This window comes from Lissotriton vulgaris, chromosome 1_1 (assembly GCF_964263255.1).
Source record: "Lissotriton vulgaris chromosome 1_1, aLisVul1.2, whole genome shotgun sequence".
Lineage (NCBI taxonomy): Eukaryota > Metazoa > Chordata > Amphibia > Caudata > Salamandridae > Lissotriton > Lissotriton vulgaris.
The window spans coordinates 216296241-216323386 of record NC_141685.1 but is presented as its reverse complement, the minus strand read 5'-3'; the positions used below and the strand labels follow the sequence as shown (position 1 = coordinate 216323386).

At 42.6% G+C, this 27146-nt stretch overlaps 1 protein-coding gene across 2 annotated transcripts in view; it reads left to right on the top strand.

Annotated features, from left to right (window-relative positions):
* Window positions 1-284: 284 nt before the first annotated feature.
* LOC147740923 (membrane-spanning 4-domains subfamily A member 5-like) overlaps window positions 285-27146 on the top strand; it is a 118212-nt gene continuing 91350 nt past the window's right edge. The window contains exons 1-2 of one of the 2 annotated variants that reach the window (XM_086952212.1): window positions 285-357; window positions 12517-12688. In XM_086952212.1, coding sequence (XP_086808338.1) covers window positions 12527-12688 — 162 coding nt within the window. In that variant the 5' untranslated portion in view covers window positions 285-357; window positions 12517-12526. Of the gene's footprint in view, window positions 580-12516; window positions 12689-27146 lie in introns of both variants that reach the window. The other variant, XM_086952211.1, reaches the window with a different exon arrangement.

The following is a 27146-nucleotide window of genomic DNA, read 5'->3' as shown; positions in this document are numbered from 1 at the left end:
GGTGCAGAGTAGTGAGTGCAGGTGCAGAGTAGTGAGTGCAGAGTAGTGAGTGTGTGCAGAGTAGTGAGTGCAGGTGCAGAGTGCTGTGTATTGGCAATGTAAATGACAATGACATTTATTTATGATTTAAAGAAAAAAAAAGAAATGTCATGAGCAATGCCAATAGCTCTACCTTTAATGATGCCGAGACCATTGCATTGTAAATGCTTGTTTAAACAAATGTTCGTGACTGCGCCGAAGTCTCTTAAAGGCGGAAATATTCCACAGGTTGTTTGTGCAGGCAGGCCCCTCCCCCCGAGAAAGAATTGGAAGTATGCCGACCTGACAGTCATGGCGATTGTGGGTAAAAGCAGGCCGGTTAGTTCTCTTTTTGTCTGGAAAAGCAGGTTTTGCGTGATTGTGTGATCTTCGGCAGGCAGCGTGGTGATGTTCCTTTGCCTGTGAAGCTGCAGCAGGTCAGGGGGAAGCCGCGTCCGAGGTAGGAGCGAGGCATCGGCACAGAGGAGGAGGAAGCCGGCTGCTGCACGCGAGGAGTGATAAACTCAGGAGCAGCAACTCCCCACCCACCTCCGGAGTCCGGTTCGTTTCATTCTTGTCTCATTTCTGTGCCTCTCCCCTTGCTCGGCCTTTTTCTGCTCGTCCGCCCCCTCTCAGTTTATTCAGTAGAGCTTCACTGGCGTGAATTGTTGTTACTAACCTATTGATTTGCACGTGTTGCCAAAGCGTTGCAGGTCCCCAGGTATTGAATGCTGTGTGATTTCACATTCGGGTCTCTGAGGGTGGCACAGGTGTGCCCAGGTGTTCTGCCGGCCCCACTTCCATGTCTCAGTGTAGAACTGCAGGCCTGCTGTTCATCCTTGGCCTGGTGAGGGTAGGGATTGCCTGGGAGAACGCCCCGTAATATCAGTTTGCCGTCTTGTGTCCGTTCCAGAGGCTGCCTGTGTCTCCCTTTTCAGCCTCAGGCTTGTGATTGCTATGGCTGGGTTTGGTCACTGGATGTGTCTTCTCTATTGTTAAATTTTGCAGGATGAGATTTCTGTTTCAGCGGGTCTCTTTTTGTCAGATTCAGATACTTTGCTTCAGTGCTTTCCCTGTTTGTTTTGTAAGTATGAATTCTCCTCATCTTTCTCTACTCTCTTCATCTCTCGCTTCCTCCCTGCGAGCCTCTCTTGCTGTATTTCTATCTGGATGTGTTTTTCTCTCCTCTGTCTTATTCCCTGTGATCGATCGATCTGTCTGTCTGTCTGTCTTTCTGTCTGTCTGTTATGGTCCTGTGTATCACCATTAATCGGTCGCAGTGGCCCCTCAAACGTCACCAGACACCACCCTCCTCCAAATGTCAGTATAGAGACATATAGCGCAAGTTACTCATCATGTGTTTTTTGTATTGCCTGCTGACTTTGGTGCAATGAGCAGGACACCATTGCATCATTTTCAAATATGTAAACGTTTTTTTAAAGCAGTAAATAAAATACAGGCTTACATTCTTTAGTTGTGCTAATAGTAAGAGAAAAGTATTTAATTATGTATTTACAAAACAGGGCTCCTCATAAAACGTGTTTTGCTTCAAAAGCAGATTCTGGCTATAGGAATCAGAGATTGCTGAAGCTGACAGCAAGGCTGAGCTAGCAGTGGGCCCTGATTGCAGTTAGAAAGTTTAGCTTTTGTGGATATCGCAGTGCGCAAACACAAAGTGGTTATGCTCAGACATTTTTTAAACTCCTTATGCAAAGTAGAACGAGCACTTGGCCCTGATTCCACGTAGAATGTTCAGCCTTTGCTTTTACACAAAGACTAAGCTCAGCGTGTTTTAGGCTTTTCCTGTTGTAGTCTGCTAACAATGGGCCCTGTATGCAGTTTGAATGTTTAGGGTTTGTTTTACAATTCATGAACAGGTTTCTAATTGAACAGTAGGCAAGGCCTTTTATTGCGTCACCCCTGTTTCTTCTGGACTGATGCTTCTGGTTGTTTAGGTCGAGCCTGGGCAGCTTATGCGCTGCTCTGCAAGGCATGCTGTATTCAGGTAGGGACTTAAAGCTCCGCCCATATTTTTCATTGACTTGTCATTGTCCACGGTAAACTGTGGCTGCTTATTGGCCAATAGGCTTAGTAGTCCCTCCTTAGTCCTGCCTTGTCTCATTTTATAACAACCCATGGCGACACCCCCTGCTACATGGGTTGTTACTCGTTAGACTCTAATTACAGCTTCCGATCACTACTTTCTCGAATAGCTTTGGACACGCTCTCTCCTAACGCTTTAAAATGTTCTAATGTTTTATAGCACGGGCGCCAAACGCATTTACAATGCAATAGGTCTTGCATTTGCAAGAGTTTAAGCTATATGCATTGTAAATGACAATGCCTTTTATTTATCTGTCTTAAAATCAACACATAAATAAAAGGCATTGTCCTTCACAATGCCAATAGCTCAATGCGAGACCTATTGCATTGCAAATGCTTGTTTGACTCTGCGCACTGGGGTACTGCTAACGAAGGCCCAATGTATATGTTCTGACCCCTAATGCATGTCAAAATTGGCTACACTCTTAATGGGCATAACTAATTTACATATAAGTCTGTAGTGTATGGCACAAACATTTACCAGGGCGTAAATTAAATGTCACTGGAGGGTCAAGGCTGATTGGCATATGTCTGGGTCTAAACAGGTACGGCATGGTGCAAAAATAACTGATGGATTTAACCCAGATCTGTGACTGGAGGTGAATGATTGATTCAGTATTCCGTCCATCATCTCTTGATTTTGCATTTGTTGACCCAAGTGGGAATGGTATGGCCAGGCGTGGGTCCCATGCTCACTACCCCACCAGATTCAAGTTAGCCTGTCTAATGAGGGGTGTCACCCTGAAAAAGGTCCCAGGATGCGTGTTTCTGATCCAGGTAAGATCTGGCCTGGCAATTTGGGCTGGACCGTTCTCATGGGGAACAGGATCAAGACTGATTTGCATATGGCTGGGTCTAAACTGGAAAAGCGTGGAGTGCGAAAAAACAATGGATTTAACCTAGATCTGTAACTGGGGTTGAATGTTTGATTGGTTCAGCATTCTGTCTATCATCTGTTCTGTTTGCACTGGAGGACTGCAGCACATATTGTTCCACCACTAGAGTGACAATGCAAAGCATGTCTCCAGACCTACCCCTGCAGCCTGGACAGCCAAGTTTAACACTGCCAAGAGACGTGCCATAATAAACCTTTTGCCAGGACTAAGCTTTCCTTTTCAATACCTATATGTCACCTCTAAGATGGTCCTAAATGTACATAGGGTAGGGTGCATGCTATTTAAAAAGTAGGTCTTGTGTATTTTGTGTGAAAAGCCTCCAAAGACTTTTTCACCTTGGAAAGGCTGGCTCTCCCATACGAAAGCACTGAGTTACATTATAACACCTTAGAATGTTTAACATCCATTTGAGAGTGTTATAGTAATTTATAATACAACGTAATAGTCAAGTTAGATTTTATATTGCTGTTTTGAAAATTACACTTTCAAAAGTTGTAATTTTCCTGCCCAAGCAAAATGTTCCGTTCTGCCAGTGTTTATTGTCATCCAGTAGCTAAATGGCTCCTTGAAGGCGTGAAGTGACTCCCAGAGGTGAGAGAAAGAGGGAGGCTTGTCATCAGGGCTATGCCCAGGAACTTCATTAACTTCAAAGAATGCCTGTCCCGTCACAAGCAGATGTAGTTCACACCTGGGCCTGCTCCCTCTGTTGTTCTACTAGCCAGCCAGGCACCAATCCCTGAGGGAGAAGACCTTCCCTGAACCGTTTATGTCTTTGTCGGTTTTGACTGGCCAAAAGGGAGGGTTTGCTCGTTATCATAGTCACACCTCTAGGTAGGCACAAGTGAGCTCTGCCCAGGGAAAGAAAGATCCTGCCATCATGGCTTTAGGTAAAGAAGGGTAGGGTGGGATAGTTTACTGTAAAACACACTGAAAGGGCTGCAGAATTGGGCAGGGTCACCCCTGGGAACTTTTACCCCATCAGTAGGAAGTTGCCAGGAGTTTCCCCAACTCAGGCTGGAACTTGACATAAATGAAACTCTTGCATTACCCTCTTCAGAACACTGGTGGGCCTAAGGAACACAGAAGAAGGACTGCACTTGCTGTTGTTACCTGTGAGAAGAACCTTATGGGTTAGACCACTTGTACCCAGTACTGAGAAGTGGACCTCAAGTTTTAGTTGGCTAACCTCCTGTTAGGAGCTAGGGACATGAAAGCTGTCTGAAACCTACTTTCCTGAAGAGCCCAACTGACCAGTTCCCAATAGACCATATCTGGACCCTAGTGTTGGCCTTGGCTGGGGTGAGCCCTGACCTCTAAGTTACCTCTAAGTGATGTCCCTAAGGCAATAGAACCCTAGATATATATATCAAAGTGTAATTCCCCTGCTTAGCTCTAAAATTCTGGACTTAAAATGTTTTCAATATTTTTTTCCTGGAGAACCAACAGAAGTCCGTTACGCACCTGCTAAGTCAATCCGATGAAGGTGCATTGCTGCTGGGCCAAAGATTCAGGTAGCTCCTCCTCTTAGCTTTTCTGCAGCATCAAATCCATTTTACCATGACGTGATGGATAAGGTACCCGACCTTGTGTAGCATAGTTTAACTACAGCGTTCAGCCTGCGCCTTTGGAGAGATCCGAGCTCCAAAAAAGCGGTTACGCCGGAAAGTTGAAATCCTCACAAGCTGAAGGCGGCACACGTATCAAGCCAGCAAGGAACCTTTCTGGGGCAGGAATTTTGAAATTCTTGCGCTTTGAGTTTTCCTGCCAAAAGTCAGCGGCTTCACCAAGACTTCTGCTATCTGGTCTAATGAAACCCATTTTAGCCACAACCTGCTGCCATTCTGAAACGCAAGGCTGCGCCATATTTACAAGAATGTGGTGCAGACTTGCCTTTCCCCCTGCAATGGCACTAAGTTTAACAACTTAGCGCCAGCGCAGGCACCCTTGCACTATAGTGCAAGGGTGTCTGCGTGCAGGGGAAATTGTTTATGTGTAGGAAGGTGTCCCTTCCTGCACATAAACTATTCTAAAATGCCATTTTGTAACTTTCATGTGTGCTGCTTCATGCAGCACACATGAAAGTTACAAAATGGCAGTTTTTAAAAAGGTTTGTTTGTGTACAGGAAGGGCACCTTCCTGTACATAAACAAACCATATGTAGAAAATCTCACAGCGAGTAAAAATAATCTGGGGTACTCTTGAGCATAATCTGTGCTGTATACTGTTAGACACAGTTAATCCAAAGTAAAAAATGTTCTTTACTCCATGGAAGTTTGCAGTTGCTCCAACCGTTTATTGTATCATCATATTGAATTCATATGACAAGATCACCACAATTTATATTCCATAATTGATTCTCCATAGACAGTATGTCAATCATCCACATTGTTTGAAATCCCCAATGCATTTCGCACAAAAGCGCGCTTCCTCAGGGGGTCTGTAAGTAATTAGAAATGAAGCATATATGTAATCTAACTTTTGTCCAGGAGCAAGGCAATACAAGTATAAATGAACATTATAGGTGGGACAAACATAAATCTAACGTTGAACTGATAAGAGTGAGGGGAAAAGGTATTCAAAACGAGTGCCCAACGTGTACGCCCGTTCAAAAAAGAAAACTGAAACAAGAGACAGGGTGGATAAACACATGTGAATGGGTTTATATAATCGGAAAGTGCATAAACATGAGGAAAACGGAAAATAATCCGTGTGTGTCACCAGAATTTCAAAAGAAACCAAGTGATAAGAAAGTGCTGATAAAGTGATGAAAAAATGTGCTCGAATAATCTAGAACCAAATAGTGCCCGAGATTTATGCCTAATTGCATTAGCTATCCGAATCGCAAAAGTATCTTACCCGTGTGGTGAAAAAAGGTGGATCAACACCGGTAACCGAGTGTAGCGTGAACCAGGCTCAGTGCGAGGCAAGAACCGGGAAGACGCCACGCATGCGCATGTGCGTGCAAATGTATCATTCGGAGAATAAACATGAAAGACGTACCAGTCACCCAGTGTTCTTGACCCTAAGAGTGGAAAACAGATCCCCTGTCAGCAACATAGAAGAATGTGTGAATAACAGAAAATAGTACGCGAAACATAGAAAAGATGAAAGGTGAAAGAAATAGAGGATAATAGGAATAAGTGAAATATAATGAGTAGAACCATCAAGCACTATAAAAATGTGGTAACAAAATCGAAGTGTAGGGAAATCAAACAATAAACATACTCATAACCATCATGTTAGACAAAATAATCACTGATCACAGCTAAATAGAGAGGTCTATTAGTACAATGTAAAATTGTATCAAATGTCAAAATTTCTTAAATGAATCATAGATGGCAACTAAATTCAAGGCGTTCATTAAGTCCTTTTGGCTGGACTGCCTGTAATCGGTATATCCAGTATAACTCCCGTTGTAATAAATGTTTGTTGTTGTCCTTGTGTGGTTCTTTATCAACTGTTTCCAAGATTAAAAATCGTATCTGACTAGGGTTATGCGACAGTTGAGTAAAATGTGCAGCAATATTAGACTTTAGGTTTTTGGTGCGGATGTTACTCCGATGTTCATTTAACCTAGTTTTGATTTTGCGTTCCGTTTTGCCCACATATGGGAGACCACATGGGCATTTAATCATGTACACAACATTGCTGGTGTCGCATGTAGCATTTACTCGCAGGTTGATGATGGTGCCTTGGGTAGGGTGAGTCATAGTGGATCCAGGAATTATACTGTTACAATGACTGCAGTTGTGACACGGGATGGTTCCTTTAAAAGTAGTGTGGCTTGTAATTGTTAGTTGTTTGATGAGATTTTGTATAGTCTTAGTGCGTTTGTACGCAAATATAGGAGGCTTTTCAAAAATGTTGTTGAAATCTGTTTCTGATTGTAGTAATGGCCAGTGTTTGCGAATTACCTCTTTAATTTGGCGTGAGTGGGTAGAGTATTTGGATACAAATACAGATCGAGTATCTTGTTGTTGGACTCTCAATGTAGGTTTCAATAATTCATCACGATTTTTGAGGTTGGCTCTATTTTCTGCAATAGCTGTGATGTATTTGGGGTATCCACGTTGATGGAATTTCTTTATCATTTTTGAACTGTTGGTTCTGTATTGATCCTCTGTAGAAGCAATGCGTTTGGCTCTGAGTAACTGAGAGTGTGGCAGGTGACGCTTGAGACTGGGTTGATGAAAACTTTTGTGATGTAAATAATTGTTACCATCTGTAGCTTTGGTGTAAATGGAGGTTATAAATTGGTTGTCACACAATTTGACAAGTACATCCAAAAAGGAAATTTCGGTCTTGCTTAAGGTGTGAGTAAATTGAATCCGTTCATTAACAGTGTTGAGATGATTGATTGCAACAAGGAATTGAGTCTCCGTACCATGCCAAACGAGGAAGATATCATCAATGTATCTGAAGTACGCACACATGAAGGGTTGCCAAAGTACATTGTGGAGTATATGCTGTTGTTCAAATGCGTACATGAAAAGGTTGGCATATGCTGGAGCAGCACTGTTGCCCATTGCTACTCCAGACAGTTGCAAATAATATTCGTTGTCAGAAGTTTTGAAATAACTGTGATGTAAGATGAATTGCATCAATTCCAATATAAGCTCCCCACTGGAGCTTATATTGATAGACACTTACAAGCTAGCGTCAAAGGCATGACTACATTCATTCAGGACACCACAGATTTTTTAAACAAACTACAAAACATTGTGATCCCTAATGACCAACCTATCATTTTATGTACGATTGATGTCAACGCCTTGTACACTTCAATCCCGCACAATCTGGGGTTGGAAGCATTGGAGACTGCTTTAGTCCAAACCAACAAACTATTGGAACTACAGGTGTTCATAATGGAATTGATGCAATTCATCTTACATCACAGTTATTTCAAAACTGGATATACCGATTACAGGCAGTCCAGCCAAAAGGACTTAATGAAAGCCTTGAATTTAGTTGCCATCTATGATTCATTTAAGAAATGTTGACATTTGATACAATTTTACATTGTACTAATAGACCTCTCTATTTAGCTGTGATCAGTGATTATTGTGGCTCACTGGTTAGAGGCGGCAGACCCGAGAGCAGAGGACGGCCCGGGACCAGGGTTCGATTCCCGGCGCGGCAGGTTTCTGGACCAGGGTCAGCGGACTCGATAATTCTCTCGCCTCGGTGCCCACTCTGATCAGCGTTCACACTCGGCAACTCTGGGCATTAGCTTGCCTCATCTTCACTAACAGCCCCACCAGACCGCCGGGGATGCCTGGTCTCACCCTGGAGATACCCATTAAGGGACCATCTCTCAGGGAAGCCAGGAAGGGTTTCGCAGCGGTCGAAGCGCCTTGGGACCCAACGGGTAAGTAGTGCGCTATATAAATGCCTACACATTTACATTTACATTTGTCTAACATGATGGTTATGAGTATGTTTATTGTTTGATTTCCCTACACTTCGATTTTGTTACCACATTTTTATAGTGATTGATGGTTCTATTCATTATATTTCACTTATTCCTATTATCCTCTATTTCTTTCACCTTTCATCTTTTCTATGTTTCGCGTACTATTTTCCGTTATTCACACATTCTTCTATGTTGCTGACAGGGGATCTGTTTTCCACTCTTAGGGTCAAGAACACTGGGTGACTGGTACTTCTTTCATGTTTATTCTCCGAATGATACATTTGCACGCACATGCGCATGCGTGGCGTCTTCCGGGTTCTTGCCTCGCACTGAGCCTGGTTCACGCTACACTCGGTTACCAGTGTTGATCCACCTTTTTTCACCACACGGGTAAGATACTTTTGCGATTCGGATAGCTAATGCAATTAGGCATAAATCTCAGGCACTATTTGGTTCTAGATTATTCAAGCACATTTTTTCATCACTTTATCAGCACTTTCTTATCACTTGGTTTCTTTCGAAATTCTGGTGACACACACAGATTATTTTCCGTTTTCCTCACGTTTATGCACTTTCCGATTATATAAACCCATTCACATGTGTTTATCCCCCCTGTCTCTTGTTTCATTTTTCTTTTTTGAACGGGCGTACACGTTGGGCACTCGTTTTGAATACCTTTTCCCCTCACTCTTATCAGTTCAACGTTAGATTTATGTTCGTCCCACCTATAATGTTCGTTTATACTTGTATTGCCTTGCTCCTGGACAACAGTTATATTACATATATGCTTCATTTCTAATTACTTACAGACCCCCTGAGGAAGCGCGCTTTTGTGCGAAATGCATTGGGGATTTTAAACAATGTGGATGATTGACATACTGTCTATGGAGAATCAATTATGGAATATAAGTTGTGGTGATCTTGTCATATGAATTCAATATGATGATACAATAAACGGTTGGAGTAACTGCAAACTTCCATGGAGTAAAGAACATTTTTTACTTTGGATTAACTGTGTCTAACAGTATACAGCACAGATCATGCTCAAGAGTGCCCCAGGTTATTCTTACTCGCTGTAAGATTTTCTACATATTTGTTTCATAGCCCCTCAGGATCCAGGAGGTGTACACCTGGAGTACCTATAAGACTCAACAATTGGTCTAACTTCAAGTACCTTTCATACACATTTGGAGTGCAGAGGTATTCATTTCTTTGGTCATAAACAAACCATGACATTTTGCTTTTTCCATGTGCGCTCCACACATGAAAAAAGCAAAAATGAGGAGAAATAATGCACTTCTCTTTTCGCCAACTTAAGACCAGGATTTTCCTGGTCTTAATTATGGCGGTGCTTCCTATGTACGCCACCCATGTACATAGGGGGCAGAATCAAATACAATGGGTGTTGCGGTGGAACGCCCACCACAACACCCACTGCACGCACTTTTCATGTTAAACATAGCGTGAAAGGGGACTGTATGGACAAGTCAGAGTTAAGCTACGTTAAGTGGCTTAACTCCACTTTATTCTCAAGGCAAGGCACCTATCACCACGGGAACATCATAAAAAGTGACGTTCCTTTGGCGATAGGGGTTTGTACATATGCCCCCCTATGTTTCAAGCTTTTATCCAAGATTAGTCCTGATATAGCATGACTCAATGCTGCTTTGTTGGAAATCAGACTTCTTTTATCGCGTGGTGCTTTTCCTTGAACATCATTGGAAATCTTTTCCTTCACATGCATCTTTTGTATAATCTTCGCACCTTTGACATACAATCAACGTGAATCCATCCACAGCTTTTGTGTGTGTGTGCTGCATGGTATGTTGCTTTCTGTGCTTCTAGGAGGTGGTGATACGCCAACCAAGGGAGGGGCTTCTCCTGTTGCGGTCACTGGTGTGGAGAACCAGGATTCTAGGTGGAGAAGTGCACCAGATTTTTACAGTGGTTTTTCCCAAGGCAGATCAGAGGTAGGCTACAGATGCCTGCTTCCATGTTGATGATGGATGGATTCCAGGTCTTACTGAGCTCCCTCTGGTGGAGGTGGGAAACTACTGCAGCACAGGCTGGACTCTTCAGAAGAAAGACACAGGTTGGCCCCAGATGATAAAATGCCGCATAGGGATTTTACATGAGTAAGGATGAGGCCTTATACTTACCAACCGATAAGCGGGTACGCAAATGCCCAGACAATAAACTATGGGGCAGATTTACAAGCCCCATGCGCCACTTCTGCGTCACTTTTAACATTGAAAAAGTGATGCAAAAGAAGCGCAAGGGGCTTGTAAATCTGCCCCTATGTCTCTAGTGATATAAGGAGGTCACCCTAGTGGGGTCGCGTGAGGTCAGGCATAGTATGTGAGCGTGGTGAGTGTCTCTGTGCTTGGGGCGGTGTCTTTGTCTTGGGACGTCAGTCGCCTATACATACAATCCCCTGGTGATGAACTCTGGCATCAGAAAGCGCCTGCAGTAAAAAAAGCAATGTCAGCCGTTTATAGGGAGACTATACTCTTCCATATGTCATGATATAAATGTTATATTATGACTAAGGCTCCCAGTTTTCCGTTTTTTAACTGATTTTTACAGATACATTCAGACAGGAAACCATGTGTTTCCTGTTTGTTTTTATTTTTAAAAGTGGAAACATACTGAAAATTGTGCTTGTCATGAAAGGCTCTCCATGCTGTATTTCTTGTATTCCAGGCAAAAGCTATGCATTGGGAGTTACAAAATAGGATCATATTTCTTAAATACAGGCATATTTTAACAGATATTTGTAGAATAACAGTATTATTCTCATGTGGGTGTAATGTTTTGTTGTATAGTCTTATGTGACTGCTTAATTTGCTAGAATGCAACAGGCATCCATGTATGAGTGCACATCTAAGAGTTAAATACATGTGGAAATATACAATTTTATGATTCTATTTATTTTGAAAACACAAACGAAAAATGGATAAATACCAATAAGATGGCCATGAAATAAATATGAATAAATACAGACGGAAATGTTAAAAAATAACTACCATAATATATGACTCCGCTCAAACCTATTGTCACATATCATGAAATTCCTGGAACTCTAATCACTACACTAGCTACTTCTTGAATTTAGCTTCATATGCAAAACAACTTGTCTTATTGGATATTGAGTAAACTGGAATCGATGTCTTGCAATTGCTGATACTCAATAGCTGTTAATGGTTTGATAAAGTAATGTATTCATTCGAGGTGTGTTTTTAAGCTGGTTTTGAAAGCAAGCAAGGATGGAGCAAGCCTGCTACGATAAAGGAAGATATTCCATACTTTAGAAGCAGGGTTAAAGAAGGTTCCTTTAAGGGAAGACGATTTGCGCCACGCAAGGAGGTTTATGGAGCAAAAAAGAATGGGTCTGTGTGCTATTTTACCACTTGAACTACACAATATGAGATGTTATGTGATACCTGCTGAATGAAAATTGTAGGACCTTCTAATGCTTCTTAAACAGTGTTCACACTGCTGTCTTGGTATGTAATATGAGCCTTGTATAAACTCCTTAACACAAACTGTATCTTTTTCCAAACTTTTTTTCCTCTTTCATATATATAACACCTTTTATTACTGTTCGCTTTTTATATTATAGAACTTCTTGTTGTAAGTTGCAGTTTTAAAATTACTGCTTGATCCATGCCTGCTTTCCACCTCCTTTATGGTTCTCTGTCACCCTGTAAGAGTTAAGAAGCATCACATCAAATACATTATTTTAATGTTTAGGTAAATAATGCTTATTAAATGAGCCTCCACTAATGAGGCTGTGGGCAGCTTTAATAGGGCATGGGTGGCCTTACTTGGAGAGCACAATGTACCTTAAGATATAAATCTAAAGAGCCCAGTGAACAATGAACCTCAGTTTCTGTTAGCTCGAGCAGGGGAGTATCAACTGCGCCCAGTGCACAGTGGGGTTTCATATTAGGAACATTTTATGAATGTTTGGTGACCCATGACATCTCTAAAACTACTTGAATATCAAATTTTTTTTAATCCCAATGTATGATATTACTAAGTTTGAAACACAGAACCTAACTTGGACATCTTGTACATCTGTAGATTGGAGGGCATGGCCTCCCTGGGAACCACACCGCAGAGCGGGACGGAGTCTACGCTGAACTTGATTCCTGAAAAGCCTAACGCGGTTCGCCAACAGCAGCATCTACCGCCGCAGAGCCCAAGGTCTGAGATGCATCACAATTCACAGCAGAGAGCAGTATTCGCCATGGGGGTAAGTACTGCCTCTGCACTGTATGTGTTCCATGGAAACTGTGAAGCAGTGGGTAAGGGTAAGGGTGCGGATTCTGAGGAAGTGAAATAACCTGGAACCAGTGGAGGTGTGGACACTAGGTATGGGTCCTAACTCCCGGGCTTTGATATGCCCTATAAAGAGGGAGCCATGAGCTCTGGGTGGGGCCCTGACTAAAAAGCATCAATATATTATGAACTGGAAGGAGCCATGAGTCCTATCTAAGATGCATTGATATACGCTGGATCTGGGGAAGGCATGGACTCTGGGTCTGTGCCATATGTCTGAGGCAATGGTATACGGTCTAACTGAGGGATCCATGAGCTCTGGGTGAAGTTCCTGACTCCGATGCATTGCTATATACACCCTGGAATGGGGAGGCATGGACTCTGGGTGTGGGTCATGTCTCCGAGGCTTCGATATAGCCCGTAACTGAGAATCCATGGGCTCTGGGTAAGGGCCCTGATTCTGAAGCATCTGTATAATGTAGAACTGAGAAGAGCAAGTGTCTCTGGGTATAAGTCCTGGCTCAAGTGTGCATGGATTGGGAAGGCTCCTCATGGATGGACCTACAGTCTAAGAGGGTAGGTTCTGAGTCAGAAATCCGCGTCCTCAAAATTTACATGTAGAGATTTCTTCAGAGGGAACAATTAGCTCTCAGGTAAGTTTTGTCCTTAAATGTAGTGTCCCAACTGAAATAAGTTGCTCATTGAGAAAGAGGGACAATATGAATATGAATAAGGCCTGACAATTGACTGTGTGTTTATATTCATTACACCTTTTGACATGTGCTTGACTCCTACGTGTTCTGTGCCAGATGGGCTGAACTACCTGCTTATTTTATTTATTTATATTTGTTTTTAAACATTACAAATGTATTCAAATATGCCTGCTATGGATGTGCGAGGCCCCCACGGCATGCACACCCGTGGTAGCTATCTAGAAATGGGTAAAAAGCCATTTTAAAACGGATGCCTGCCAACAGAGTGGGAGGCAAAAAAAACATAACCATAAAGCGTTAGAGGGTAGGGTGAGCAGTGAAGTAGTAGAGTTGGAGAAGGGGAATATTTAGAAAAAAATGAGCTGGATGGGGAGAGACAGAAGCAGAAACGCAGAGTAACAGTGAAGCGGCTTTTTTAACACACATTTGGAGAGGCAACGTTTAAATCACAATTTCTGGCTACAAATGCCATACAATTTAGAAATAGAGAAGACAGGAGTGATGGACGTTCACACAGAATTTTGAAGATCATAAATATTTTATTTCATTTCAGTGCATCCACAGCCAACGCGTTTCGCCCAACACGGGCTTCTTCAGGGCTGTAAATAGTAGTACGCATATATCAATAATTTATACACGCTTTACACATTTTACAATGTCAATACGAGTATAAACAAAAACTTTCTTTAAGAAAACCAGTACAAACATTTCACAATACATACATAAAATTCATTTATTTAAGAACACGAGAGATTAGAAGAAACCACATTTTTGGTATAATATTCCAAACATAAAAATATACTCTTAGCTGTTAATTGATCTTAAAAAGTACCTCACATGACACATTTGGTTGATCCTGGATTTAGTATATTATGCACAGTCATGAAATTCAAATTACATATACATTGGAAGACTGAGGTAATTCAAATACACTCTATTCACTAATAATGTGATAGGTTAGTCCACAGTGAGAGTTAAAAACAGAGAAAGGAGTAGAAAAAAAAACCCCGAAAAGAGCCTATAGGCAGAAACATGCTTGGGGACTGCGACATTGTTAGGCCTTTTTTACTTATGCAGGGAAAGGAAGAGAAAGGGGAACAAAACATCTGCATTTTTTTTAACATTAGCAAGTTTGACCTTCCTTGTCAAATCCCACAGGGTAATCCCTTCCACTTAAAAATGACGCCTGGCAAGTTATAGGACACCGAAGCCTTCTGCAATTGGAGTTCAAATTTCTAAAACCAAAATATTAAAAAGAACCATTGTTGTAAAACGCGTCCTTATAAATACCAAGACGTGTGATACCCCTCCTAAGACTTTCAAATACTAGTATCCTGTCTTACCTAGTATACGAGTATCCATATATGTTCCCAACGAACCTCTTTAGTCAAATCTCATATGAAGCAGGAGTTACTCTGTCACTTGCTGATTAGAGCACTGGCGACACTCTGAAAAATATATACAGGTGTCGCTCGAAGTCGTGGTGAGAGCAGCAAGGCGTGCTGTGCCCTTTCTAAGTCATCCCCGGACCTGCTGGGTGCACCGTTGGAGGCGCAGAACAGAGAGTGGGACTGCGAGTCCCAGGAGTGCTTACGACGTCCTGAGGAGCCGCACCTGGAGACTCTTCCCGCCCCAACCTGCCTTCTGGGTGCCACGCCCTCTCCAATCCCGACAAGTGCAAGCCTCGCGACGCGTATCGCGGGACGCGTGCGGGCGAAGACCGGGCCAAGAGCGGGCCCGTTTTAGCCCGTTCGAGCCCAGGAGAGACCGGACCGGGCCACCCATCTGAGCTCCATTAAGCGGGATAAACTATTTGGATTAAGCTGTCCTGCTGGTCTGCCTGTAATACAAGAACCCTCTACTATGGCCATGAGGGAGACCCGGAGCAAAGCAACGGCGGTGTCTGCCATGACTAAAGGTACTTTGGATAATTGTTTGGTCCAAACTAATTGTAGAGCAGGTAACGATATGTCTACCTTGGAAGCACAGTCAATTACTGGTACTGAAACTACAGGCCTCTCTACATCACTAACTTTAATTACTCCCTCCCAGGAATTACTGGAGGCTACTCATCTATCGCTACTGGACAGCATAGACCTAACCATTGAGTCTGTCCTTTTACAGCTCAGGTCTTCTTCACACTCCCAGCGTGACTCCCATCTTTCCGCCACTGGCACTACCTTGAACCTATCACCGAACAGGGTCTGAATTGAATTCAAGAAAAGCAAGGGGCATTAAAGAAGGAGCAGTCCTGAAACGGAAAATATTCAGACAATCTAAGGGGGTGAAAAGGGCAAGAACGGACAACGCTCCTAACAATTTAGTAGTAACTCCAGACTCAATGGAACGATCCCCCCATTTAACTGCTAATGTTTCTATGTCCCCACTATGTCACACACAAGTGTCGCCACCAGGGACAGGGGTCCCATTTGTCTTTGGTGAAAACTCAAGCGCAGAAGGGGACCATTCTATATCACTTATTACTAATGTAATGGAGAGACTTTTAGAACCCCTGAATAGGAGACTTGATTGTATTGATAACCGGTTATTAGCAATTGAGACAATTATGGGGGATATGAAGGACGAATTAAAAGCCAAGGGGACTAGTTCCCGTGCATTAGATACCACGCAAATCCAGTGGCCGCTCTAGCAACAGGCCCTCCTACCGCACCCATATTAATAACTGCTCCCCCAGCCCATCCCCCCTCCTGTCCTATTCCTTCTACCTCTGTACCTATCCCACTCCCAAGACAAACCCCCCCAGTACCACAAGTGCGGAAATCCAAATTGCCACCACCAACCTCCTCCCCAAGGCGAGGAAGAACACAGAGTAACGCAAATGTCCCAAGTGTACAAAATGTACAAAATGTTCGGCCCCCGATTAGTTCACATTCAGTCAACCTCTCGCCAGAAGCTGCTGCTTACACTGCAATTCTGGCTGGAGTCCCAGAACTTACCACCAACATGACGGAACCATTTGACTCCCTTAGAAATAAGGTGATTAGTCGGCTGAACATTCACAGACCATTGCCACCAAATTTGAGGGGGGACATCTTAATGGTCAGGCGGGTTTCATGGGTGGGGCATGCCAGAAAGGAGATTAAGGGGGATTGCATCTTGGTCACTTTTAAGAGCTCCCAGATCGTCCAGCATATCACCAATTGGCTAGGGGGCTCGGGAACTACTAGTATCCAACTGCTACCGCTTTCCTTTTTCTACCCGCCAAGAAATAACAACAATGGGCATCTGGGGGGTGATGAAGGTTGGACTAGAGTGGGTTTTGCCATTGATTGGACAAGGTATAGGCCCCCAAGATATCAATTCCCAATGCAAATAAATTACATGCACCCCAATAGGTACACTTGTCTTGAAGAGGTAGACTGACTGAATCAAGACCACGGAAAGGAGAGGAGTTTTAGGACAGCCCATTCCAAAACAATTTCAGAGTCTGAACTGGAAGTGATATGACCCAAAGACCCTCTAGCCATCTCTGTGCCTAACAGTCAGGAGAATACTACTATACATCATTCCCCAAAACCTTTACTTAGGGTGTCAACTGACTGCAGGCTACTTAAAATTCTTTCATGGAACATAGCGGGTCTCTGTAATAATCTAGTTTTCCCAGATTGGGGCGCATACATTGACCACGCTGACATATGCATGTTCCAAGAAACATGGGCACGGGAGGAGCAACATCGTAAGGGATTTGCGTCATTTTCAGTTGGCGGCTAAATGGGCAGGAAAAGGCCGCCCTTCGGGGGGGGTTAACAATTTGGGTGGCAACGCATCTGGGTTGCAGCGTCAAAACCCTGGAGACACTTTCAGAAGATGTCCAGTGCTTGATTTTAGAGTGGCCGAATGGTTTTAGATTGGGAGTTATAAATGTTTATTCCAGGCCAGTTAGTGTTTCGGTCAATTTGAAAGCTATTGAAGAACTGTCCACCTTTTTAACCCACTTCCCGGAGAGAGTCATGTATGTGGTGGGAGGTGACCTCAATTCCCAGTTCGAACCCCTGGTCGGTTTACTGGATGCAGTAAACCAGGAAGAGGACGATGTTTGCTGGACCCGTTGCGAGAGTATGGTCCCCACTAGCTTTACAGATTACAACTCTAACATTGACCCACTCGATAAGGGCATGCAATGGGCGTGTGAAGTCAGATGTGCCACTCGCCATTACTTTTTCCCAGTCAGGAAGGAGGGCACGCCTAGACTACATGTTTATTGAATGCAGGGAGTGGAAAAGAATTGTAGATTTTAAGATCATACAGAGGGAGGAGAGCGACTATGACATACTGACTTTAGTTCTTAGGATCCCTGGTGCTGGTGAGGTGCCTCTATCTGAATGTGACAACTCAAACACAGCCACACTGTCCAGGAACAGACGCAGGATAAGATGGGACAAGCTGGCCAAAAACCCAACCGAATTGGCCAAAATGTATACCCAAATAATCCCAGCACTTGAGGGCGTCGCCGCACTTGCCCCGGAGCACACTCCGGGTAACTTCCATTTAAAACTAGGCAACTTGCACAAAGCATTAGTTAGTGCCATAAAAGAAACCTTAAATCCCATTGGTGTAACAAAGGTTGGGCACTATAGGAAGCCATCATGGTACAATAAGGCGTGCAGACAGGCAAAAAGGGAGCTCCTAGAGGCGCTAAAACAAAACACTAGCAGACCCTTAATAAAAATAAGGAGGCAAATATACAGGGACCTTACACGCCATGCCAGGGAGGAATGGGAAGCTGACAAATGGGCCGATCTAACCTCAGCTTTGGTGGTCAAAGATGCCCGCAAGTTTTGGCAAATTGTAAGTACAGGCTCGGTGGAGCCTGAACAAGCAGTGACACCGAACATCTCACCCGAGGTCTTGGAACAACACTTTGCCAACCTTTACAAGGAAACATCCAACAACCCCTCGGGCACATACCTCCAAAGGTAAACTCCCCGGAATGTGACCGGCCTGAGCTCACCTTCTCTTTGACTGAGGTAAGAACAGCTATAGCAAACCTCCCTACGGGCATGGCAGCAGGCCTGGATAAGGTACTGAGGGGATTTATACAAACAGGAACCTGAGGTATGGGCCCCCTACCTCCAAAATATCTTTAATGCAGTTCTAGGGGGAATGGCTCCTCCCAATACTTGGCTGGGGGCTGAGTTGGTGCCAATATTTAAGAAGGGCTCACCTCTCTTACCGTCGAACTATAGGCCTATCAGCCTAATAGATGTCTTGCAGAAACTCTTTTCAAGGCTGATCCTGGATCACCTTTTAGAATGCGTAGAAGATTCAGAAATCTTGAGTGTTTACCAGGCAGGCTTCCGAAAGAAAGTATCCACCGTCGACCAGATTTTTAGATTAAAGATGTTGTTCTGGAAAACGGTCAAAATAAAGGGGGCTCGCTGCATACTGTTTTTGTTGATCTCCGTGCGGCCTCGACTTGGTCCCACGGGGGAAACTTTGGAGTGTACTAAGGGATTTAGGTATACCCCCGCCCCTTTTAAACATTCTAATTCGCCTCCACTCACAGAACTTTGCAAGGGTAAGATGTGGGAGGCAAGGTACCCTGTTGGCAAGCTTCCCTGTTGGCAGAAGGGTAAGTCAGGGTTGTGTATTAGCACCGACCCTGTTTTGCCTCTTTGTAAACAGGGTGATTGACTACCTGAACAGGGTCCCCAATAGGGATGCTCCTAGGTTGGCGGGAGCAGGTATCTCTGCGATCATGTTCGCAGATAATACCTTGCTGCTCGCAAAGACACCAATGGGTATACAGAAAGTCCTGGATGCCTTTGTTGCCTTCTGCCATGACAGGGGCCTGGAAATAAATAAATCCAAAACAAAGTATATGATCTTTAAGCCACCGAGAACGTCTCGCCCTAACCCTATCATAGAAGGTGTCCGCTTGGAGAGAGTCTCAACATTCGAATACCTGGGCCTAACTCTGAATGAGGATATGACCTGGGTACACCACCAGACCAAATCCTAACTAAAGCTTTCCCAAAAAATAGGCGGGATTTTTAAACTTCTTAAACAAACCACCTTTAAACCTGTATCTCCTCCTCTTGAAATGTTTAAGTTGCAAGCACGGGGTGCGGTGATCTACAGGGGCGAGTTATGGGGACATTGCTGCCACCCAGACATTATCACCACTAAAAACAGGTTTATCAGGCAGCTGCTATCTCTACCACCCGGCACGCCCCTTCTCCCCACTAGATTAGATTTGGGACTCAGATCAATAAAAGAGGAACTAGGTTTAAAACCTCTTACCTTCTGGAGACGACTATGGGCGACTCCCGAATTGGCCAGTTACAGGAATGAATTGACTGAACTCGTATAACTACCAAACATTTGGAATAAACCATGGTTAAAATATATTAGGCAAGAGTTCGATAGATTGGGGTATCCCCAAGTTTGGAAGAACCCTGCAGAAGTGTGTAGTGGGCTACCCCGGCGGGAATTGGTGAAAACATTCTATCACAAAAATTTGTCTAATTACCAATCTAACCCCAAAATAGGGCCATTGACTATGTCATTCCTTGAGCAAAAGGATAATTACAAATTCGAGTCTGTCTTGGACATAATCAGCCCGAGCGCTCACAGGAAGCTATACCTCCAATGGAGATATGACTCCCTACCGCTCAACGGTCTAACAGCACGATGGTACCATGATGCCCCTGCAAACTGTCCACTGTGCGATGCCGAACTAGAGTCGGACGTACACATGGTCTTCTTCTGCCCCTCCTATGTGACCCCTAGGAAGAAGTGGATTATTCCCATCTGCAAAAATCTGGGCATTAGACAGTACCATCAATCATACCGAATATTAAAAACTGACTTGTCGCCATGTATTGTTTTTGGGGTCACGAAATTTATGGCTTCAATGTGGAACATCAGGAGGAAATGTCTGGAATAATGAACTATTTTGAGTGGTGTAACCTGGTAGGGGGTAATGAGTTCCTGTTGTATTTAAGGGATAGCTTAAGGGATACCCCCATCCCATGATGTTGGATATTATGTGTTATATTTCTTTTTTAAATTCCTCATAGTAATTGATGTTTTAACATTCTTAAAGTTGTATTTTACTGTGTTTCTTTTATGACAGTCCTATGTCGAAATAAAGATTTAAATAATAATAATATTAATATAATGAGCGTTTATGTGAATTTCAATATAGCACTCACGTGTTGGACTAACATGTTGCCTATGCACATAATGTGTTAATTTCCCTACATACATAAGTTTCCTTTCATACAGTCTGTCATGTAGAGCATTGTGTTAGGACCAGTCACATAGCAATGGTCTCAACTTCCATATGATGCTAAATTGTTAAGAACCCCTCCTATTGACACATAGCATAAATAGTTTCTTATTCAATCAATCGGTAGCAGGTTATGACTCTCTATCAAACCATCTTCACCCTTACACCCTTCTTTCAAGGCAGCTGGCGTCCATATTCGCAGACACCTATGTTTCAAAATCCCTTATTGTCTATCAAGAGCACCTTGTATACAGCCCATATGGGTGCTCAAAACAACACTCTAACAGCCTTATCTCCTTATTCCATTAGTACTCCGTCAAGAGAGGGAGCACCATTAGCCATACATCCAAGAGTTCCGTACCTCATCATTATGATGATCCGACGCGTGCCTCGACCCGATTCCGTGTAACTCCGCGTTTGTATAGCGCAAAAAAGTCGTTCAATATCGTTCAGCTGTGAGCCTTAGAGTTTTCAAAGACTAGAGCGCTAACCTTTCAATAAAGCGCTGCTTTGACGTTCACACTCTCCAGAAAATATATATACCCCCGAAGCGCAGTCCCAGAAACTTACGGTTCACTTTTATAAAATAAAAAGACACAAAGATTGACGTTTCCATAATATTTTTTCAATTGGCCTTATAGGGGGCTTGAACCCTTACTATTTCAAATACCCAAACCGACTGACAAAAGCATTGAGCCACTCAAAGTTCTGATCGTAATTGCCACAAAACAGTCAGTTATACCTTCAATTTTGCATAAACAATAAAACCTCACGTACTTTGTAGTAAGCCCACATTGCATACAGCTCCAACATGAGCTCTACTAAGCCGTCACAACTTCTTATCTTGTCAGTGCTCTAAATATTCAAACAAACATGGAGACACTCGTAGATCAATTGCCACCTACAGCCAGTTGCAGATAGGCGACCGCTCAGAACCGCGCAACTATCATCATTGATATAATCTGAAGGGCAGCGAAGACCAATGTGATTACTCTACTAGCAATGGTCATTATTATCCCGTGTTCATCGCTTCTTTTAGTAATACAGTGAGCACATATTTTCTAAGGAGATAAGAAAAAAAAATATTTATAACTCTATCCATCACATCCCTACTGAGGGATCGAACCAGTATATCCTTCATCCACAAGACTCGGATTGTGTTTAGTACGAGACGCCACTGGAACCGCAGTGTTCTCCAATAAAAAACATGCAGTATTCTAATACGGACTCAGCATAGAAATCATTGGTCTCAGATCTAAACATCAAAAACTTTCGTAATTATTATCCTAACATTGTTCAATATTTTAACATATTTGTTCCCAAGGAGACAGGAAAAAACATTAATCACTCTCTTTATTATGTTCCTACTGAGGAATCGAACCAGTACATCGTTCTACTATGATACTTGAATCGTGTATAGCACGAGACGCCACTCGAACCGCAATGTTCTCCAATCATAAAACTGTGGTATTCTTGTACGGACTCAGCATCAAAATCTTTGCTCTCAGGTTCTAAACACCATCTTATGTAGTAGGTAGTATAATTCTCAGACTTTGGAACAAATGCCTATTACCCTATCCGCGTAACCCTTTAGGGATTCCTAACTCGGACACTACTGCAAAGCTTGCTTTAGAATGCAACCACTAACTCCTGTATTATGTGGTAATTGCAGACTGGGGAGCAAGAGACTCTGTTGTTCTGTTGGTGTGAACCACTTTGCTGAACCAAACCCGTATGTCTTCAAAATGCTGACATTATGTTATGGCTATTGCGTGACGCCACTTGCCCCGTCGTATTTTAGAGCCACCAACATGTTATTTTCTATTATAACACAGGCACTGAGGCCTGTATTGAAATTCAAACACAGACTCAAAAGGTCTTAATCCTTCACTTGATACTGGTATTCAGATACTTAAGATATAATAACACCCATCGCTCTTTAGATAACAGTAACCATCAGATGCAATTATATGGTGAAGGTTTGATTCACCATATCACTCATTCCCTAAGTATGTGTTCAATACATGCAGACTTGTTTGAAGTAAACGGGTGTGAAGAAGTAGAGTCAGATCACATTACCTCACTCTTCCAATTACCCAGTACATTTGTACAGGACCAACAGTAGGACATATCTCAGGTTAGTATTTTCATTTCAGATCATGGCAATAGTTTGTTACAACAAATAGTCCATATCAGAGTCAATATTAAGACCATGTGTTGTAGCACGTAATCTACAGATCCATTTAGCCTCCAATTGACGGAGGTGTAGCTCCCTATCACCTCCTCTTGGGGGAATTGGTACATGATTAATAGCATGGAACTTGAAATTTGATCTGTCCCCTATACCTGCACACTCATATGAGGCCAAAGCATAGAACATGTCATGATTCACACATGCTCGTCTATGTTCCTGCATGCGCATTTTTTATGTTCTCACTGTCCTCCCTACATAGATCCTTTTACAATTGCAAATAATGACATAGACTACATACTGAGTCAGACAGTTTACAAAATGTCTAATATCATAGATTTTTTCTGTGCTATACTGAAAGAAGCCATCCGGCTTGCTTGATTACACATATTGCAGCAACCACAAGGGAAAAAAACAGTTTTTGGGCTTAGCCACATTTCTTGTTTTTTGCGCGCTGGTCGCGTATAACTTGGACACAAACTTTCTCTTATCGTTTTGCATCTCCTATAAACTACACTAGGTTTGTCCTTAGTCAGATTTCCAACTCCTGGAACACCTCGTAAAAGGTGCCAATGTTTTCACAGCAATTTGTAGACCTCCTGATTCAGACTGGAATTTGTAGTTATGAAAGATAATCTTTCATTAGAGGTTTTTACTCTAGGCGTCAATGTTGCTGTACGATTCAAGTGGTTTGCTTTGTCAGTTGCTTTCTTTAAAACCTGATTACTATAACCTCTTTGTTTGAGACGTCGTACCAAATCTGAACTATGTTTGTCATACTCTGACCTTTCGCTACAGTTTCTTTTTATTCGTACCAATTCGCCAAATGGAATGGCATTTTTGGTACTAGTCGGATGTGAATTCTGGAAGTGCAGTAGACTATTTACAGACGTCTCTTTTTTATGCAAAGTACTGTGCAGGATGTTATTGGCTACATATAATGTCACAAACCAAAATGTAATCTTAGTTTGTGGCATCATCATGGTAAACGTAACATTCATGGTGGTCCCATTTAGATAACTGAAATAGGACTTGAAACTCTCTTCTGTGCCTGACCAAATGACGATGACGTCATCTATGTAGCGTCCCCAGAAATGTATATGTTCTGTCCACTCAGACGCCGTATGAGCCCATACGTGTCTGGCTTCAACCCACCCCATGAACAAATTGGCATAGGATGGGGCCCCCTTGGACCCCATCGCAGTGCCTTGTAATTGTTTGTACCAGGTGGTGTCCTAAAGGAAAAAAATATTATCCAGAATCAGATGCAACATTTCAATGAGCATCTTGGTGTGATCATGGAATTGCGCTTGGCTCGAAGAAAGAAAATGTTCCGCTGCTCTACAACCCAAGTCCTCCCTTATGCACGTATAAAGGGATTCAACATCCAAGGTACAGAGCCAGAAAGATTCCTCCCAAGCCAACCCGTCCAGTTTGTTCAATAGATCCATTGTATCTTTGATATAAGATGGAAGATTATGTACCAATGGCTGTAAGAATAAATCCACAAATTGCGCCAATGGTTCTGTTAACGATCCAATTCCAGCAATGATTGGTCGTCCAGGAGGAAAGATGGCTTGTTTAGGTATTTTTGGTAATACGTATATACATGGATGTCTAGGATGTTCCACCCGTAAGAACCTATATTCAGTGTCAGACAATAGACCAACCTCTTTCCAATGACTCAAACTGTCATTGATTACTAATGAGGCGGTTCCATAGGGGTTTGAACTAAGCTTTCTGTAACAGATCTCATTTGTTAATTGTCTATGAATATCTGCTTCATAGTCTCTCCTATTCATGAGAACAATATTCCCCCCTTTGTCCGCCTCCCGGATTATCAAATCCTTGTTTTGTCTGATGTTGTCCAGGAAACATCTCTCTTTTCTATTTAGGTTCTCATACTAATATTTCTTTTTGGAAATAAGCATTTTATCCTCTAGCTCATAAAGGCCTTGGGTTACTTGTTGCTGAAAAACATCAATACTAGTCAGATGTGCCCCCTGAGGTGTAAATTTACTACAGGGATACAAACCACTATCTGAGGTATAATCCAGGTTCAATTCCCATATCCCTCATGGTTTGTTCTACAGTTTGTGAATCTCCATCCGAAATTGACAATAAGAGAGATACAGCTTTCATAAGTAACACAGACACTTCAGAGGAAGCCACAGGTCTTTGTTCAACACGTTTATTTGTATTGTTCAGTGCAAAGTAACATTTCAATTTTGCCAGTCTTGAGAATTTAAACAACTCAACATGAATATCTGAAAAATTACCTATGTTTACTGGACAAAAACTTAGGCCTTTATTCATAGCAGATAGTTCATGTGCATTCAACACATAATCTGAAAGATTCACCACCAAATTTTCCTTTTCCTGTACCTCATCACGAAGCAAACCACATTCCCTCTGGTCTGCTACTGATGTTTGTTCATTTGCTTTCTCTGATCTTTCTGTGTTCGGCTAACTTCCTCTAAAAAAAGTTGCTGGATTGTTTAATTGTCCCCTCACATCTGCACTGGTGCTTGGTTCTGGCTCCTCCACAGAGGAAAGATCTGAGCTACTAACCGCACTTGAGATGCTTAAGGCATCTGAAGGCACTTTTTCTTTTGGCTTTGTGATTACAATGTTATCAAAACATTTCGCAAAATTTGGAAATGTTAGTAGGCGTAGTCCCCTCGGAATTTTTTTATTATCCATGTATTTTTTTAGGGTTACTCCGTCCCACCATTTGGATAGCTCACGTTTCTTCAATCTCTCTAATCTCTCAAATTTCACTTTCATACCCTCCGTGCCACTTTTTCTTATGGAACCCTTACTGGTCGGATCCGTTTTGTCATTGAAAAGATCCCTGGCCATCTCCTCCCTGTCTGGCTACAAACGCCATACAATTTAAAAATAAAGAAGACAGGAGTGATGGATGTTCACGCAGAATTTTGAAGATCATAAATATTTTATTACATTTCAGTGCATCCACAGCCAACGCGTTTCGCCCAACACGGGCTTCTTCAGGGCTGTAAATAGTAGTACACATATATCAATAATTTATACACGCTTTACACATTACACGGATCTTCAAAATTCTGCGTGAACGTCCATCACTCCTGTCTTCTCTATTTCTAAATTGTATGGCATTTGTAGCCAGAAATTGTGATTTAAACGTTGCCTCTCCAAATGTGTGTTAAAAAAGTTGTATTGTAGAAAACCAAGTTTGGTGGCTGGTTTAAGGAGGTGGGAAATAGTTTTTTACAGCAGCTCAAAACAAATAATTCTGTAAGTAGTGGTAGATAGTGCGGTGTCTATCTCTGTCACCCAATTTCTTTTTAAAAATAGAAAGTGAAGCAGCACAATAAAGTGAGCAAGAAAACATATGCATTCCTGTGGAGTACGTAAAATAAATGTAAAAAATAGTTCTGAATGCAAGCAGTATCAGCAGTGGAAGGATACAAAACAGCCAATCAGAACACTGTGAGTTGGATTTGGTCCTAGGTGGGACAAACGGGGACAGGGAGGAAAGGCCTTGAATCAAGAGGCTACAACTGAGCTAGACCCAAATCCATCAAATCGTGAGCAGGAAGTTTACCCAAAGCCCACTCAATGTGCATAAGAGCCAGTAAATCTGGCCAACAGATGCTTGGGACTGGCGGTATCTGAGACCTAAAAATTGGCTGCAAATGAATTGCCTAATACAGACTGTGTTTGGCTGAGTTACTTTGTTGAAAGACCACCATGGAAAGGGTGGAGAGATTTAACCCCTTCCCTGCTCATGACGAGCTCAGCTCGTCATGCAGTACACTGGTCGTGTGCTCATGACGAGCTGAGCTCGTAATGATACATGGACTATAACAATTTCCAGCACAGATGGGGAATTGCCTTAGCAGTCATGTGGTTAAGGAAGTGCTAGACATGCCCATTGTGTAGCAACCTACGCCACATGGTCAACTACGTTTATTGGCAAAAGAAATTATTGGACAAGGAAAGGCAAATCAGCCACCATATTGTGCAAATAAAGGCAAATTTTATGGCAAATTCTGAGGCATTATTAAATTGCTCTTTGGATATTTTAACACAAAGTTATGTACAAAGGGTACAAATGTTACCAATGGGATTGGAATACATATGTCTCTCGAGGAAACCTACACATTCAGCTGATGCTAATCAAAGGTAAATCTCCAATGATAAGTGAATTTTGGACAGGCAGCACTAGATTGTTAGCACTGTCCTTTCAACCTTATGCCAAAATAGTTGCTGTAAAACATATGCAAAGTTG